Genomic DNA, 17,457 nt, shown 5'->3' on the forward strand with positions numbered 1-17,457 from the left:
AGATGATAATTGTTTTGTCTTTTTCAATCTGATCTTAGTTGCCTGCAGAGGGAAACTTTCATTCCACTTCCAAAGTATCAACATTAAATTGGCAAGGTTGGAGGAGATTTTAAACTAATAATGTTCAATTCAAAAGTTATCAGCTTGCAAGCACCAGATTTTGCTGTTGGGTGACTAAAGTAATAAGCCAGAGCTGGTATATGATGACTGTAGGAAGAAGTGGAGACAGTAAAATTCTAATACAATATGCAAAGCCAAGTTATAACAACATTGTTTCATAATGAGAACAGTCACATATGTAATTTGAGTCAACATTGTGTTAAAATGATGTTTCAGACAGTATGCAGTACAGTATAATCTTTTTATTATGGTACATTTTGATAAGAATAAAAAATGTATACAGATTTTTACTTGTGATATTTGGTTTTATTGTACAGCTGGCATGTCAACTGCAAGATTACAATGGTACCCATATTTTAACTCCAATGAAAAATACCAGTCGCAATTTCATATAGTGTTGTGCAATTTTCCAATGCACGTGTACAGTGCAGTTATAAGCAGAGGTATATAACAAATGCATCTGTAAACAGACAAGCCCATCCAGTAGAGGGAAAAAAAAATCAGTAGGAAAGACCTGATGTTCTGAGTCCTGGATAAAGAAATACAACAAATTTAACAATAAAAAAGATTACAAAAATATCCTCCCCAGTCACCAAGAATACCTAATACCTTTGCTCTTTTCATTCGATTTTAAATAAAAATTTGGAGTAATTATTCCTACAGTTAGAGGCATTTGAAAAATCATGCACAGTTCTTGCACTTAGTGCTGCAAATCCTGTAAACCAATACTAAAATAGATGAAACCAACTTTATCTGAAAACAAACATTCTATAAATCTGAACAGCACAAAAATGTCATACTTTTCTGGATTTCCTACAAAATGATGCTGATAGTAACCTTCAATAACATTGTATGACAAAACTGTAACTTTACTGTGCAAATTTCTGCATTACAGAAATATCAATGGGTAAACCAGAGACTAAAAGAAACAATGCAACATCCTGATGGAAACACACTAATCTGCTGAGAGGTGTTGCACATAGTATTACAGTAAGAAATGGATCAGTGCATTGAAGTGGCAGGGGCATGTCCATCTCTTCCCAGATTCCAATATATTTTACAATATTTTGAATAAGGGAAATAGTGAGGACTATAATCTACAGCCCAAACGGAGATGAGAAATTTAGCCACCCTTTCATGGAAGTTCACAAGTGAACTTTGAATATAATGACTGCATTATGACAGCTTGTCAGCATGGTTTTCCTGAGCCACTCTGATCCTACAATCTAGCTTCAATCAAATTAAGCCATTGCTGTCACATGGGTGATTACATAACCATATACTTTGTTTAAACTAAAAGTCTATTAACAACTGTTATTAAGGTACCTTAATTCTAAAATAAAGGAGTAATAACTAAAAATAACTTAAGACTTGTCAAATAGGTTAATTTTTGTAAATGCGTGACAAACCAAATTTACATATAGCAGGAGAATTATCTTCTATAGTAATATTAATAAAGTTGGTAATCTTAAATAGGCAATGTATTCCAGCTCCATATACATCTTATGAAATCTTTATATCAATTTCTCATTAATACCAACTAGTTTCTTTAGAATATTTCTCTATATGCACAAAATTCTCACGAATATTGGAAAAATATGAAAAAAATAAAACAACATTTTGGACAAGATATTTTTAGAGATGAAGCTATCCAGGTCCTCAGTTGACCAAACTTAGATAATAATTTTTGTACTTACTTCTCAGACGAACGTACTCAGGTTTAAGTACAATATCCATCATTTTACAAAATGTGTCAAAAGTAAAATACATTAAATTCATTTGCTGTGCATACTCATCTTTATTTTCAGTTTTGATGTCTTTCAGCACATTCTGCAAGTTCAGTCCTCTATGGCATGACATCCATGTCAGATTTCTAGTCCACAAAATAATCAAACATCAGATCATTCTATTGCAAGATGTGTTCTGATGCTTCCTTGATTAATGCTGCAGCTGTATCCAATTCTTCCTCCGTCAATTCTACCGAAACCACCACCCGAATACTGTGAAATTGAATTAAAACGCCATATTAGAATTTTCTGACATACAAGTTCATTTGTTTATGGAGCTAATTATATTTATACATAGTTATACAGAAATATCTTCTTTCATTACTTACGATCTTTAGGGTCGCCTGCTATTTGGATGGTTAAAAAGATCTAAGTTGAGTTTATTATCATATGCACAAGTACAGTAATGACCAGGTATAATGTAAAGCTTACTTGCAGCAGCATTACAGCCATGTAGGTTTAGACACATGCAAAATATAAACTATATAAGACAATGAAGGGGGAAAAAAATTGCCAACTAAGGCATAAAGGCAAAAAAAACAATCCAGGACAGATCCATGGTAATGCCAGAGATAATCTATAGTGTTCTGTTACTGAGGTAAAACTAGGCTTGTACAGACACATACATTGCAGTTTTCCCAACCACAAGTCATCCCAATGCATTTTAAATGTAGTCTCTCTTGCAATGTAGGAAAGACAACAGACAAATTGTGCTCAGAAAATTCCACAAACAGCAACGTGATAATGATTAGAAGATACTTCTGTGATATCAATTAAGAAATATTGGCCTGTTTATGGGTAACAGCTACCAAACTCATTGTTACATACCCATCTGACAGGAAAGATACATAAAGTTTCAGCACTCCCTCAATTTCAGCTTGGAATTTTGTGGATAAGATCCTGGAATAGGTCTTAATCCAAAAATGCTTCTGGACTTGATGAATGAATATCATGTATGGAGTTGTTACCTAAACAACAATCAGACCAAACTGTTTGACTGACCAAGCTATGCAAGAGTCAAACTCTCTTACAAATGAACAATGGAACAAAAAACTGACTCTACCTTCCATACTTGTAATGAAAAAAAACATTTCCTTCCACCTCCAAATTGTTTTCCTCTCTGAGATAGTCATGCTTTGTGACTCTAACTGTGGTATAGATTTTCCAATGTCTTCCTTTCCATTGAGGAAATCCTATCATTTAATTCAGCTGGGCACTTACTTCCTAGTCAATTTCACTTACCCAATACAGTAATTTGCTAGCGCTCCCACATTTTCTGAAATATGGGAGTATTGAATTGAAAAACTCAAGACAATCTTCTGACTTCTTCAACAGCTTCACAACCCTCTCAAGGACACAGTATTTGAAACTCTGAACCTTTGTCAGAGCCTTTTTCACTTCATCCCAGCACTACTGAACCTTTAGTTAACTCTCGAACTCCTTACCTTTAAATCTGCACTACTTTTAAGATCCCTCCAAGAATACAATTTTTGATCTCGAGTCCAGTTATCTTTCATAACTATCCGAGTGTACATGGGTTTAGTGGTTCACAATTGGCAAAACAGCTCACACCAGTTTCTACATTAAAAAGGTGCTATGTGCCATCTGCTGTTGCATTTAGAAAAAACAGCTCATCAACAAAGGTTTTGAAAGGATGACTCCAGCCAAAGATTTGAGTTCAAAGCCTTTAACAAAGCAATTGAGAATCTGTATAACTGCAAGACTGTCTGTGATTTTTGATACTAAAACAAATATTACTACTCATCTGTAGCAAATAATGATATTTTTTGAATTTTTAAAAAATCCTTTCCATGAATATAATGCACTACTGGGAGAGCAAATGATTCAGCATAGTATTCTCTTCCACAGTAAATTTGAAAAAGCAAACAGTGCATAACATTATTGAATACTGGTAGGGCGTTCCAAATCCAGTTTCCTTCTGCCATAAGACCAGTAAATTCAGAGCAAATTTAAAATATTTTACTTAATTAATTATTCATACATGGCAAACTATCACAAGAGTGCTGTCAAAGAAGAATTAACGTGATCCACACTAGTGGATATTAAGACAGATGACTAAAAGTTTAATCAAGGTTATAAGGGGCACCTTACTGGAAGAAAGAGATACAGAGGCAGGGAGACTCTATGAGTATTTCAGAGCTTAATTGGTAGTATGGTAGGGCTCAACCAGGTATCATCAGTACACATGTAGAATCTGACACTGTATTTATCGATGATGAAACTGTGATGTACCACACTTGGAAAGCAATGAAGAATTAAAATTTCGAGAATATATCTGAAACTAATAGAAACATAGAAAATAGGTGCAGGAGTAGGCCATTCGGCCCTTCGAGCCTGCACCGCCATTTATTATGATCATGGCTGATCATCCAACTCAGAACCCCGCCCCAGCCTTCCCTCCATACCCCCTGACCCCTGTAGCCACAAGGGCCATATCTAACTCCCTCTTAAATATAGCCAATGAACTGGCCTCAACTGTTTCCTGTGGCAGAGAATTCCACAGATTCACCACTCTCTGTGTGAAGAAGTTTTTCCTAATCTTGGTCCTAAAAGGCTTCCCCTTTATCCTCAAACTGTGACCCCTTGTTCTGGACTTCCCCAACATCGGGAACAATCTTCCTGCATCTAGCCTGTCCAATCCCTTTAGGATTTTATATGTTTCAATCAGATCCCCCCTCAATCTTCTAAATTCCAACGAGTACAAGCCCAGTTCATCCAGTCTTTCTTCATATGAAAGTCCTGCCATCCCAGGAGTCAATCTGGTGAACCTTCTTTGTACTCCCTCTATGGCAAGGATGTCTTTCCTCAGATTAGGGGACCAAAACTGCACACAATACTCCAGGTGTGGTCTCACCAAGGCCTTGTACAACTGCAGTAGTACCTCCCTGCTCCTGTACTCTAATCCTCTCGCTATAAATGCCAGCATACCATTCGCCTTTTCACCGCCTGCTGTACCTGCATGCCCACTTTCAATGACTGGTGTATAATGACACCCAGGTCTCGTTGCACCTCCCCTTTTCCTAATCGGCCACCATTCAGATCTACCACCATGAATAGAAGTCCCAAGGATTTACCAACAGCAAAGCAAACTTTTGCAGAAAGTAGTAGAGCTTCTAAAATCATTAGTACAAGTCCAAGTCACTCCAGTCCTGTGTGGAGTTGGTAGTGCTTAACAAGGAATGAAAATTAGTTTCCGTATGTGGTAAAAAGGGGAAGATTCACCTATCTGCCCACCCCACCACCTTTATTTGTTTTCACGCTCTATCTTCCTTTCCAACTGTCTAAAATCACAAAAATATGAATGCAAAATAATAACACTAAAGGCTGCAGATGCTTGAAGCTGGAGCAGCACATAATCTGCTGGAAGAACTCAGCCAATCGAGCAGCATCAGTGGAAGGACGAAATTGTCAATGTTCTGAGCCAAAAACCTGCATAAGGACTGAGACTAGAGAGTTGAGGTGGCCAGCATAGAGAGGAGAAGGGGAGGGGCGAGAAAGCATTCTAAGATGATTGGTAGACTGAGGAGGGATAGAGGAAGCCAAAGATAGACAGGCTAGTGTGGGAATGGGGAAGGGATGGAGAGGGCTATTAAAATGATTGGCAACTAGGAGCTTGGAATGGCCACTGACATTGACGTATCCTCCCTCATTACTATCCAGGAACCTAAACTGTCCTTCCAGGTGAAGCAAAGGATCACATGCGCCTCCTCCAACCTTATATCTACATTTGGTGCTCCTGATGTGCCCTCCTCTACACTGGTGATACCAAGTGGAAACTCAGCAGCCGTTTTACAGATGACCTATGGTCAGTCCACCAAGGCCATCCCAAGCTCCCAGTTGCAGTCTCTCCATTTCCACACGAACCTTTCCATTCTTGGCCTTCTCTAGCCCAACACAAACTACAGGACTACAGCTTATATCCTGCATGGGTAGTCTACACCCCAATGTCATGAATATTGTTTTCCCAATACTAGGTAACTCCCAACAGATGGAGACACACATATTCAGGTCAACTCATGATACAAATACATAGCAGTACAAGCTGTGTAAATGGAAACAATTAAAAATGGTTATTCCGATTAAGTAAATAGTTGCAACTGAATTTTAGTGTAGCCAAGTGTACAGTCTGGGCTTCTTATACAAAGAACAACTAATGGTTATAAGTTTATCTTACAACTATAGAGAACCTTTGTCAAACTAGGAGAGGGTGTGTTCAGCCTTGGTGCCAAGCATGGTATGGATATACTGGCCTTGGAGGAAATGCAACACAAGAAGACAGGTACACGAGAAATCTGAGATAGAAAGAGGCTATTTTGTTCTTCATGCACTCTATACACTTAACCTGACATTTTTTTACTCCTGTATCAACTTCCTGCAGTAACTATATGTCTGTTGTTTACCTTAATATCTAAATATCTAGATTTAATTAGAAAGACACCTGGTCCAATGATTTTTCTGTGTGGAGAACTTTCATAAATAATTGCTATACATTCCTGCAATTTTGATAACTGTATCAGCTATAACTTAAAAAATGTTACAAGGGGAGTTGACTGATACTGATATTAAAGGGTAACTGATGCATACAGTGGAAAGACTCTATTTTTATCAGTAATGAGACCAAGGCTAGAGGAAATATAAGTGATCTAATATTAGTGATCTAATCAGCCATTTGTTAGAGAGTAATCTGACCTACTGACTCAATGGCTTGCTTCTGTGATATACTAGCTATGAAATACCATGTGATGTATTGAACTTTATTCTGTCAAGAGTGGTTGATGATAGGTCAAATGTGAATTTTAAATGTAATTTGAGGATATATAGAGATAAGCCATGAGTATACAGAATAGGGGGGACAGGCTTAAGGAACTAAATGAGTTAGCTGTCTTATTGTGAACTGCGTGCTCACGGAGATGCATCTGAGCAAGGTTCAAGGACAAGAAAAAGATTGACATGGCTACCTCACTTCGCTTTTAAAACACTAAAATGAAATGTTGGCATTTAAAGAGATCTCAAAGATACCATTTCTTGGTACTCAACAGTATGTTTTGTTTCAATGTTGTTCTTATAGAAACAGATAGGAGGTAGTATGTTGATCAGCCTTACCCTGGTTCACTGAAAATAAGAATTTGAAAACAAATGAAACAAAAAATAAGATAAAAAAGGGAAGGAACTCCTAAGAAGGTGGCAAAAAATGCTGTGAAAACAAGCAGGTAGAGATCAGATTTTTATTACAACAAATACAAGATTTACCTGGGTGGAGGCAAAACCTTTTCCTCCTTGTCCAAATAATGTGCTCGAGTTAATGCAATCCCACGATTCAAACACTTTAAGAGAAAAATGATTAAAACTGTATTGTAATAAAAAGTATTTAACATTCTTGTAGCAATATATTTTATGAAATCTTATATTAATATAAATTCACTAAGTTTACAGCATAATTTTAAATGTTAGTCCCAACCTGCGTAAAATACACTAATATAACAAAATAATATTTTTAAGTACAGATTAAGAACCCCTTATCCAAAATGCTTGGGGCCAGAATATATAATGAGATAGCTTGGGATCACCATCATTACCGACTGAACTTACGTGCTACTAGTGAGCAGTCTTTGTATTACATTTGCTCAACAGTAAAATTAGTTGCAAGAAAAAGTTTTGTGAACTCTTTGCAATTACCTGGTTTTAGGCATTAATTACTCATAAAATGTGGTCTGATCTTCATTTAAGTCACAATAACAAACACAACCTGCCTAAACTAATAACAAATAATTGTACTTTTCATTGAACACATTCTTTAATGATTCACAGTCCAGGCTGGAAAAAGTATGTGCCCCTTGTATTTAATAAGTGGTAGAACCTCCTTTAGCAGCAATAACCTCTACCAAATATTTCCTGTAGCTGCTGATTAGACTTGCACAATGGTGAGGAGGAATTTTAGGCCATTCTGCCACACAAAACTGTTTCAGCTCATCAATATTTCTTGGACACCTTGCATGAACAGCCCTCTTCAGATCATGCCACAGCATCTCAATTGGGTTAAGGTCTGGACTCTGACTTTGCATTTCAAAACACAAATGTTCTTCTTTTTAAACTATTCTGCTGTTGATTTACCCTTGTGTTTCAGATCATTTTTTTTGTTGCATCATCCAACTTCTATTAAGCTTCAGGTGACGGACCGCTACCCTGACACTCTCCTGTAAAATGTCTTGATATAATTTTGAATTCATAGCTTCCTTAACAATTGCAAGCCGCCCAGGTCCTGAGGCAGCAAAGCAGCCCCAAACCATGATGCTCCTTCCACCATGCCTCACAGTTGGGATGAGGCTTTTATGTTGGTTTGCAGTGCGCTTTTTCCTCCAAACACACTGGCATGTATTTCTGCAAAAGTTCAACTTTTATTTCATTTATCCACAGAACATTGTCCCAGAAGCGTTGTAGAACACCCAGGTAGTGTTTTGCAAACTTGAGACGTGCAGCAACGTTTAATTTGGAGAGCAGTGGTTTCCCTCCGTGGTGTGCTTCCATGAACACCATTCTTGTTCAGTGTTTTTCTTAGAGGACACGAACAGAGACCTCAGCAAATCCTGGAGATTTCTGCAGGTGTTTTGCTGCTACGCTTCGGTTCTTTTTTTAACTCATTCAGCATTTGAGTGGAACACCTGACCCCAAATAGCTTTTGTAGAAGGCATTACCCCAGAGGTTCACATTTTTTTTTTGAACTTAAGACTGTGTTTGTTTAAACGGTGTACTCAGTATTGACAGGAATTACTTGTTTCTATATTATTAGCTTAGGCAGTTTGTGTTTTTCCATTACATGACTTAAAAGAACAGAACACATTTTATGAGGAATTAATGCACAAAAACAGGTGATTGCAAAGGGCTCACAAACTTTTTCTTGCAATTGTAGCTGGAATCACCATAATTTCTGACTCTGAGTTTATGTGCTATGGGTAAGCAGTCTTTGTCTTACACTAGTTCATCGCACAGTAGTAATAATAAATACTTTATTGATCCCTAGTGGCAGATTCTTTCGTTACAGCAGCAACATTTAGAAACACACTTAGTTGTATGCAGACTTAACTAATAATAAAGTACAAAATAATATACAGAATAATTATTTACCAATGTGCAATAATTTGCAATAACATGTAATTATAATGTATGAAATAATAAAACAGAGACTGTTGTATTATGATGTGCTTTGTCCTGTCACAGAGATGAACTGTTAAATGTAATTATTGCATTTAGTTGGAAAGATTTTCTGTAACAATCCTCATGACAGTGGAACTGAATGAGTCTGTTCGAAAATGTGCTCTGCTACTTATTCAGTAGATCACAGAGAGGATATGCCAGATTGTTCATAATGGATAACAGTCTGCTTAGTGACTATCTCTCCATTACTAACTCAAAAGAGTCCGGGTTCTAGCCAAGGATCCAGCCTTTCTGATGAGTTTATTTAGTCTTTTTGCATCACCAGCACCATTGCTGCTCCCCCAACATTAAGAAATAAAAATAGGAACTGAACAGTAAAAATTATTACATACCATTAATATAAAGAAAATATAATGTGTGCAGGGTAACAAAAGCATCATGACAGCATTGGGAGAGAATACTTGAATCAACTCTTGAGCAACAACAAGCAAAGGCAGGTTTTCCATTCTCCAACTACGATGCCGTGTTTTGATTAAAAGGTTTCAGTACACTGTACTTGTATTTTTTTAAGGTTTTATGTAAGGTATAAAAACAATCAACTTGTAGACTTGTTCTGGTGTTAAGAGTTTCATCAGCAACACTTCTAAAATTTAATGCCATTCTGTACAGTACAAACACAATCAGCATTGTAGACTTGTTCCAGTGCTAGATTTTCATGATCAACAGACACTTTAAAAATTTAATGCTGTGCCTTTTTTTAATTTTCTGCAACCAGCCTGCTGAATATTCACAATTACCTACAATTTTCAGTTCGTTGTGATAGATCTTTTGATTGTTTCATGATCAGCACACCATTAAGTGGCATATGTTCACCCTGACACTAATGATACATGACGGAGATCTTAATTTTTCGCTTTATGCAAAACTTTTCTATTTTTCATTAACTTCTGTTCATTACAGTTGTGAGGTCATTCTTCAGAACTGTCTGGTGTGCAGAGACCTGTGCATCATCTGGAAACCTTCCCGGTATCTTGTGTAATTTTTCAGATGTGAAATCACGTCAGCACTCCAAAAAAATTTAGATTTCGGAGGTTTTCAGATTTTGTTATTTCAGGCAAGGAATACTCAACCTGTACTAATTTAATTATCAATTATTCTTATGAAGTACCTCGTCTGTGCTCTCATACCTAAACTCAAAGATGACCACCTTAACTTGACATGTGTAGAAGTCAAACATCATAAAACCCCATTTTATTAGTAATGGTCACGGCAGTGTCTGTTTGGCAATGACTACCGTAAACAGTAACGATCAGATCAATAAAATTTTAGGAAATCAAAAATCAAGAAATCATTTATGATTTACTATAATTCTTTGTTGCGAAATATATCACATAAAATAGTGCCCAGGTTATTTTATTAAAAGTGAATTAAGATTCAAAACGAAATACTCACATAATCGACAATCTCCTGCAATAATTTGACATCATTCTCTCGTGATCCTCTGCTTCTTGTCAGCTGCAGATGAATAGCTGGAGAAAATGAATCACCAACAACTTTCAAACCAGGGATGCTGCAATTAAAAAATGTAAATATTAAATAAACCACCATAACCTCATCATGCAATCATTTGAAATGCCAAAAGATGAAGCAACGTGTCATAGAATGACTAATTAACATCAATGATTCAACCACACCTCTATAAAGTTCTACATTATGTTCAGTTCTGCCCATTTGATCAGATTTTCACTGTATCAGGCAGTATTGGGTTTAAGCCCCTACTCAATTGTGGAGGTAAAATGATAAACAAAAAATAGGAAAAGTAGCTATACAACCAACATGCTGAAGACTAAATATAACCAGTTGTCAAAACACAATACACATTAACAGTTTGATAATAAATATGCACTTACCCCTGTAATGCCCAATAAATTCGGTGACACTTTTGTCTTAATAATCTGAAAATATCTGCAAAACATTTTAGGAATTTGTATCTTAAGTTACCAGAAGCAATGCAAATCACAATTATTTAAACATCTAAAGCAGATATAAAACTTCACAATAAATTGTGTGCAAATATTTTATTCATAAAAATAAAAATAATTTTCTGGTGCTCTGTGCACAATTTCCTGCTGCCAACATAGATAATTTATCCAGGATGCCTTGAAGTACAGCAGCTACGGACATATATGCACAGCACAGTGATGATTTAACTTGATTTCTATAGGAAAAACGGAATTTACAGTTGATGTTTTCTTTTCACGATACAGATGGAATTAGAAGTTAAAGAGGACTGTGAACAAGATAAATCAATGGTATATCAATTAAACCATGGTACTCCAACAACTAGTGCTGTTAGGTAACAAATTTCGAAGAATTGGTTCTTTGTACCTTAGAGTTGATAACTTAAATACCTGGGTCATCTGTCATTATCTTTAGAGCCTCGATAGCAGCAGAGGCAAGCATAGGTGGCAATGATGCTGAGAAACAATAGCCTTGTCCAGAAAGCCGCTGAGATTAAAACAGTACAAGCATTAACTGAAATGCATCGTTAGCAAGCTTTTCTCAAAAGTATGATGAATAAACAAACTCATTGTTATAAAATTAACAGATGATGCACATTTAACTAAAATGGATTCTGTAGGTGCTTGTTGTATTTCATAAGGAAACCAAAGAAAGAACTTGGATCTTCTAGCAAAATGCAGCAAGTACCGTGTTTAAGATAAATGTAAACAATACTTCCTTTTGGAGGATTATGCCCTGGAAATTTCAAAGGGAACAAGAAAGAATTTTGTTTTATATAAAGCTAGAGCTTGTACTTCATATAATAAATTTAACAATAATGATTTAAGATATCAGTTTGCTTACACTTTCCTGCACATTTTCTTCCCAACTGGGTACTGCTAAGTCACTATCTTTATAAATGAAGATAGACTTGTGGTGATATTTATTTGACTAAGCTGAGCCTTGGGAATTGGCATTGGGGGGAAAAAATAGGCAATTCAACATATAAGCTACCCAATGATCAATACATACCTGATGATCAATAACAAAGGATCTTCCACAGCAGAATCCACCAATGGAAGCCAAGGAGTTCTCCATATTTGCACTTATAAGGTCAATGTCATCAATCTGTTGTATTTTGGTTGGGAGAAGAAAATGTTGAATTATTTTTATTTCACAAAATTCCACACCCCCTAATAGGACCTATTAGGTGCCATTGAAATCTCTCCAGGTAGGAGAATGACTAATTACCTACTGTAGGTCAACATAAAGGAACTTCTATTGCAGGAGTATTAGACTCTTTTCTCAGGATCTTTGCAAAGTCACAATCCCCAGTTACTGGTTTTCCATTGAGATGGTGGGTCGGGTTGTCATAAAGTCGTAGGAAAGTACAGCACAGAAACAGGCCCTTCAGCCCATCTAGTCTGTGTCAAACCATTTAAACTGCCAAATCCCATCCCCATTGACCTGCACCCACACCATAGCCCTCCAAATCCCCCAAATCCAGTTCATGTGAGCTATTTAAATTGACTAAGGGATTTAGTAACCATTTCAGATTAATCTTATCCATGTTGGTACAGGACAAGAGTTAACCACATGCGGGACTATGAGACTAATTAGACATTTCAAAAGAGCAGCAAAACAAAATGGTGTTACAAATGGCAGCCATCTGTACTGCTTGATTCTAAGTCTACTTCACAAGAACATAAAACTCTCCTCTTTTATGCCAGCTACTCAGATCCTACTTGAAACAATTTAGCTACTTCCCCTTTAAAAATCTGCAATAACCAAGGCAGAAAATGTGAGAACAGAAGATTGTTTTCACTACAAAATATTAACAAACAATTAATTATCTGGTTGTTTGCTCAATGGACAATTATACTAGGTTTATACACTCAGTAGCCACTTTAATAGGCACCTCATATCTATTATACCTAATAAAGTGGGCACTGTGTGTATGTAAATGGACTTCTGCTGCTGCAGCCTATCCACGTCAAGGTTTGACGTGTTGTGCATTCAGAGATACACTTCTGTACACCAGTGTTGTTATGCATGGTTATTTAAGTTACTGTCGCCTTCCTGTCAGCTTGAACCAGTGTGGCCATTCTCCTCTGACTTCAACCAAACAGCTGTTGCACACTGGATGATTTTTGTTTTTCACATCATTCTCTGTAAACTCTGGAGAATACTGTGTGTGAGAATCCCAGGAAATAAGCAATTTCTGAGATACTCAAGCCACCCTACCTGGCACCACAATCATTCCACGATAAAAGTCACTAAGATTACATTTCTTCCTCATTCTGATGTTTGATCTCAAAAACAACTGAACCTCTTGACCATGCCTGCATGCTTTATTCATTGAATTACCACCACATGATTGGCTGATTAGACATTTACCTGGTTTGGGGAGCATGCCTTATGAGAATAGGTTGAGTGAACTCGGCCTTTTTTCCTTACAGCGACGGAGGATGAGAGGTGATCTGATAGAGGTGTATAAGATGATGAGGGGCATTGATTGTGTGGACAGTTGGAGGCTTTTTCTCAGGGCTGAAATGGCTAGCATGAGAGGGTACAATTTGAAGGTGCGTGGAAGCAGGTACAGAGGAGACATCAGAGGTAATTTTTTTTACGCAGAGAGTGGTGAGTGCATGGAATGGGCTGCTGGCGACGGTGGCGGAGGAGGATACGATAGGGTCTTTTAAGGGACTCCTGGACAGGTACATAGAGTTCAGTGAAATAGATGGCTATGGGTAACCCTAGGTAATTTCTAAGGTAAGGACATATTCGGCACAGCTTTGTGGGTTGAAGGGCCTGTATTGTGTTATAGGTTTTCTATGTTTCTATTGCACCCTGAACCTCAAGGCGTGCCTCAAGGCTGTGTGCTGAGCCCTCTTCTGTACTCCCTTTTCACCAATGATTGCGTTCCTGTGCATGGTTCTAATTCCATAACCAAGTTTGCAGACACCACCACGGTGGTCGGCCTGATCAGAGGGGATGACAAGACTGCCTACAAGGACGAGGTCCAGCACCTGGCCACGTGGTGTGCTGACAACAACCTGGCCCTTAACACCCAGAAGACCAAGGAGATCATTGTGGACTTCAGGCACGCTAGGAGCCACATTCACGTCCCATCTATATCAACGGAGCTGTAGTGGAGTGTGTATCAAGCTTCAAATTCCTTGGTGTCCACATTTCCGAGGATCTCACCTGGTCCCTGAACTCCTCCATCCTGATCAAAAAGGCACAACAGCGCCTTTATTTCCTGCGAAGCATCAAGAAAGCTCACCTCTGTCCCAGGATACTGACAGACTTTTACCGCTGTACCATTGAGAGCATACTCACCAACTGCACCTCAGTGCGGTATGGCAATTGTCCCATATCAGACCACAAAGCACTCCAGCGTGTGGTGAAAACTGCCCAGTGGATTATCGGCACCCAATTGCCCACCACTGAGAACATCTACCATAAACACTGCCTGGGCAAGGCGAGAAGCATTATCAAGGATGCATCTCACCCTAACCATGGACTTCTTAACTCTCCTCCCATCTGGTAGGCGTTACAGGAGCCTCCGCTCCCTCACCAGCAGGTACAGGAAGAGCTTCTTCCCTGAGGATGTGACCCTGCTGAACCTCACATCACAGCGCTAAGCAGTATTGCACCCATATTGTACTGTCTCAGTACTTTTATATTTGTGTGCTGTAGCACTTACTTTTTATTCCCAGTTATTTTATAAATAACACTATTCTTTGCATTTCTGGTTAGATGCTAACTGCATTTTATTGGCTTTGTATCTGTACTCGGCACAATGACAATAAAGCTGAATCTAATCTAATTAACAAGCCGGTGTACAAAAAAAAGTGGCTGAGTGTATTTACATATTCTCTTCAATTAAACAGAAATCAACTCTCATTATGGCATGGTAGGATTTCAATTCTATCATCTCTGGATTTTAGAGCAGCAATTTAGTTTAGAAGTTGTTTACCAACGTGATCACTATTATACCCAATTTGCAAATTACCTAATATAATAAAAGAATACTTACATTCACCCCGAAGTGTTCAGTTACTCCTCGTCCATGCTCTCCTAGAACCCCAAAGGACAAACTTTCTTCTAAGAATATTCGAACTTTATATTTATATTTTAGTTTGACCTGGATAATAAGGGACACAATAGGATATTTTAAAACCTTTTGAAGTCATCCCATTAGAAGGTTCAAGAAGCAATCAAAATGTACAAATGTTTTCAGTTGAGTCTATTACTTCCTTGCTCACCGGTTAACTTTAACATTCCCTTTACATCTTTCACTTACCAGTTCTGGGAGAGGACAAATATATCCTGTGTTCATGTACAGTCCTTCCACTAAAAGAAATCGTCTGGTTACTCGAGCTTTACGAGGATTCTTGAAAAATAATTTATTTGGATGTTTAAAATACATTCAGCAAAAGATGAATAATGTTTAAAACAAGGTTATTGTACTGAATTCCAATGGGCTTAGAAATATCTCACTTTTTGATCCTCAAGTTCCTGTTCTTTCAGTAGCCGCTCCAAGTCATCCATATCATTGTGCTTAAAATATTTGATGTTGCTTCGTGAAGCTTGCAAGCCCTTTTGAATAGAAAAGCATGCAGCTTCATCCCTGTAAAAACGAGTTAAAAGAATTAAAGTACATCAAATCCTTTAAGTGCACAAGATCCAAGATGTTTTATGACAAACATCGCAATCAAAGCAACTAAATTAATAAATTAGTTTTCCTGTCAAATTTATGTTTCTACTCATTCTGGCTTAATTCTGCACAGTTCACTTCCCTTACTGCCACCAACTTGATTGATATTTGTGAAAAATAAACTGCTTGATCCATTTACAATGACTCACAATAATAACCATCCAAGGATTTCAGATTAAACTTTTATGTTTATTTAAGCCCCACTGCAGATGATATCAGACAGAAATTATTTAGAGACGTTATCATTGCTGATTAGATGACCAGAAATAACAAGGTCTCCGAGCACTCTGGATTAATAAATTGTTATGTAGTTTTAGTTCATGTTCCTCTTATTATTTTGGCTCAAAGTTCAGGCCAGATTCTGGCAGAATACAGCATCTTTATCACAACGAAAAATTATGAAAATCTGTAGTAAATTCATAAAAAGGAAATGTCTCCCTCCTGGAAAATAATAATCTGATATTTTGTCATTTTGTCACTATCTTGTGCAATATGAGGATAGGACAATTAATTAAGTGCATATAAAATTAGTAAATCCTTAAAATAAAAAGCAGCAGAATCTGTAAAAAAAAACCACAACCAGCAGGTGAAAGTAGAACTTTATCTCAAGCTGCCTAACCTATACTTCCAATATTTTGCTCTTTTATAAATTTCTGATCTCCAGCATCTGCAATAGTTTTTCTCTTAATTAACGAAAACAAGTTTTAACATGCCATTCTAGAGTATAAATTCCGTATTTGGAATGAACATATCCAAAAAAATTACAAGTTAAACAAATTTGTTCTCACAATAATTTTCAAATAAATTCTGGTGGCAGGGCAGCTCAAAGGAGATAAAAATCAGTCTCACTCAACCATAGGATGCCACATACAACATAGGAGGTCCTTCACTCCACCACATCTGTGCTGGTCATCAGTTACACTTTTGCACTAATTCTATTCTTCAGCATTCATCCTGTAACTTACTATGGAGTTTCAAGTACTCATCTAAATACTACTTATATGTTGTGAGTGGCTACCTCAACCCTTCAGACAGTACATTACAAATTTTAACCGCTCCTCGGCTGAAGATCTTTATTGTAAGTCTCTTCCTCCTTTAAACCTAGCTCTCTGGTTATAGACAGCTCTCCTACTGGGAAAAAAAACTCATTATCCACCTTCTCAATGACCCTTATAGTTGAAACACTCCATCCCAGGCAACATCTTGGTGAATTTCCTCTGCCAACTTCCACAGGGCAAGCAACTTTTGATCTAATTAATAATACAACAGAGTCACAGTGTCACATAGCAATGAAAACTGACAATCCATCCAAATCAAGTTCAACTTTCAGCAATTGGCCCATAGCCTTCTGTGTAAGGCTATACATTCCTTCAATGCTGTCACTGACTGCTTCTATCATTGTCCCAGGAAGGATAGTTCAGTTATTCCCCACTCTCTTCGCTATAAAAGTCCTTCTAAATCATTCAACCTCACTCCAAATTTACATTCTCTAACTCATTGTTTCCCAAGGGGGTGATTAGATGTCCTACGGGGGCGCTGGGGGGGGGGGCGTGTTCTAGGTTCTTGGGGGGTAGGGAAACAGTAAGTGGCACCCTAACTTGAGGCATGAGACCTGACTGACCATTAGCAGAGCAGGAACTTCCAAAAAAAAAA

General features: G+C 37.4%; 1 protein-coding gene across 1 annotated transcript in view; it reads right to left on the bottom strand.

Moving 5' to 3' along the window:
• Positions 1-342: 342 nt before the first annotated feature.
• The window catches only part of sptlc1 (serine palmitoyltransferase, long chain base subunit 1), a 41,542-nt gene continuing 24,427 nt past the window's right edge, over positions 343-17,457 (bottom strand). Inside the window, exons 7-15 of the mRNA XM_072281706.1 lie at positions 15,588-15,717; positions 15,391-15,480; positions 15,124-15,231; positions 12,114-12,209; positions 11,492-11,588; positions 10,991-11,045; positions 10,533-10,650; positions 7,179-7,252; positions 343-2,120 (exon numbers count right to left, since the gene is read on the bottom strand). Of these exons, the coding sequence (XP_072137807.1) occupies positions 2,027-2,120; positions 7,179-7,252; positions 10,533-10,650; positions 10,991-11,045; positions 11,492-11,588; positions 12,114-12,209; positions 15,124-15,231; positions 15,391-15,480; positions 15,588-15,717 (862 nt within the window). The 3' untranslated portion in view covers positions 343-2,026. The remainder of the gene's footprint in view (positions 2,121-7,178; positions 7,253-10,532; positions 10,651-10,990; positions 11,046-11,491; positions 11,589-12,113; positions 12,210-15,123; positions 15,232-15,390; positions 15,481-15,587; positions 15,718-17,457) is intronic.

This window comes from Mobula birostris, chromosome 17, assembly GCF_030028105.1.
Source record: "Mobula birostris isolate sMobBir1 chromosome 17, sMobBir1.hap1, whole genome shotgun sequence".
Lineage (NCBI taxonomy): Eukaryota > Metazoa > Chordata > Chondrichthyes > Myliobatiformes > Myliobatidae > Mobula > Mobula birostris.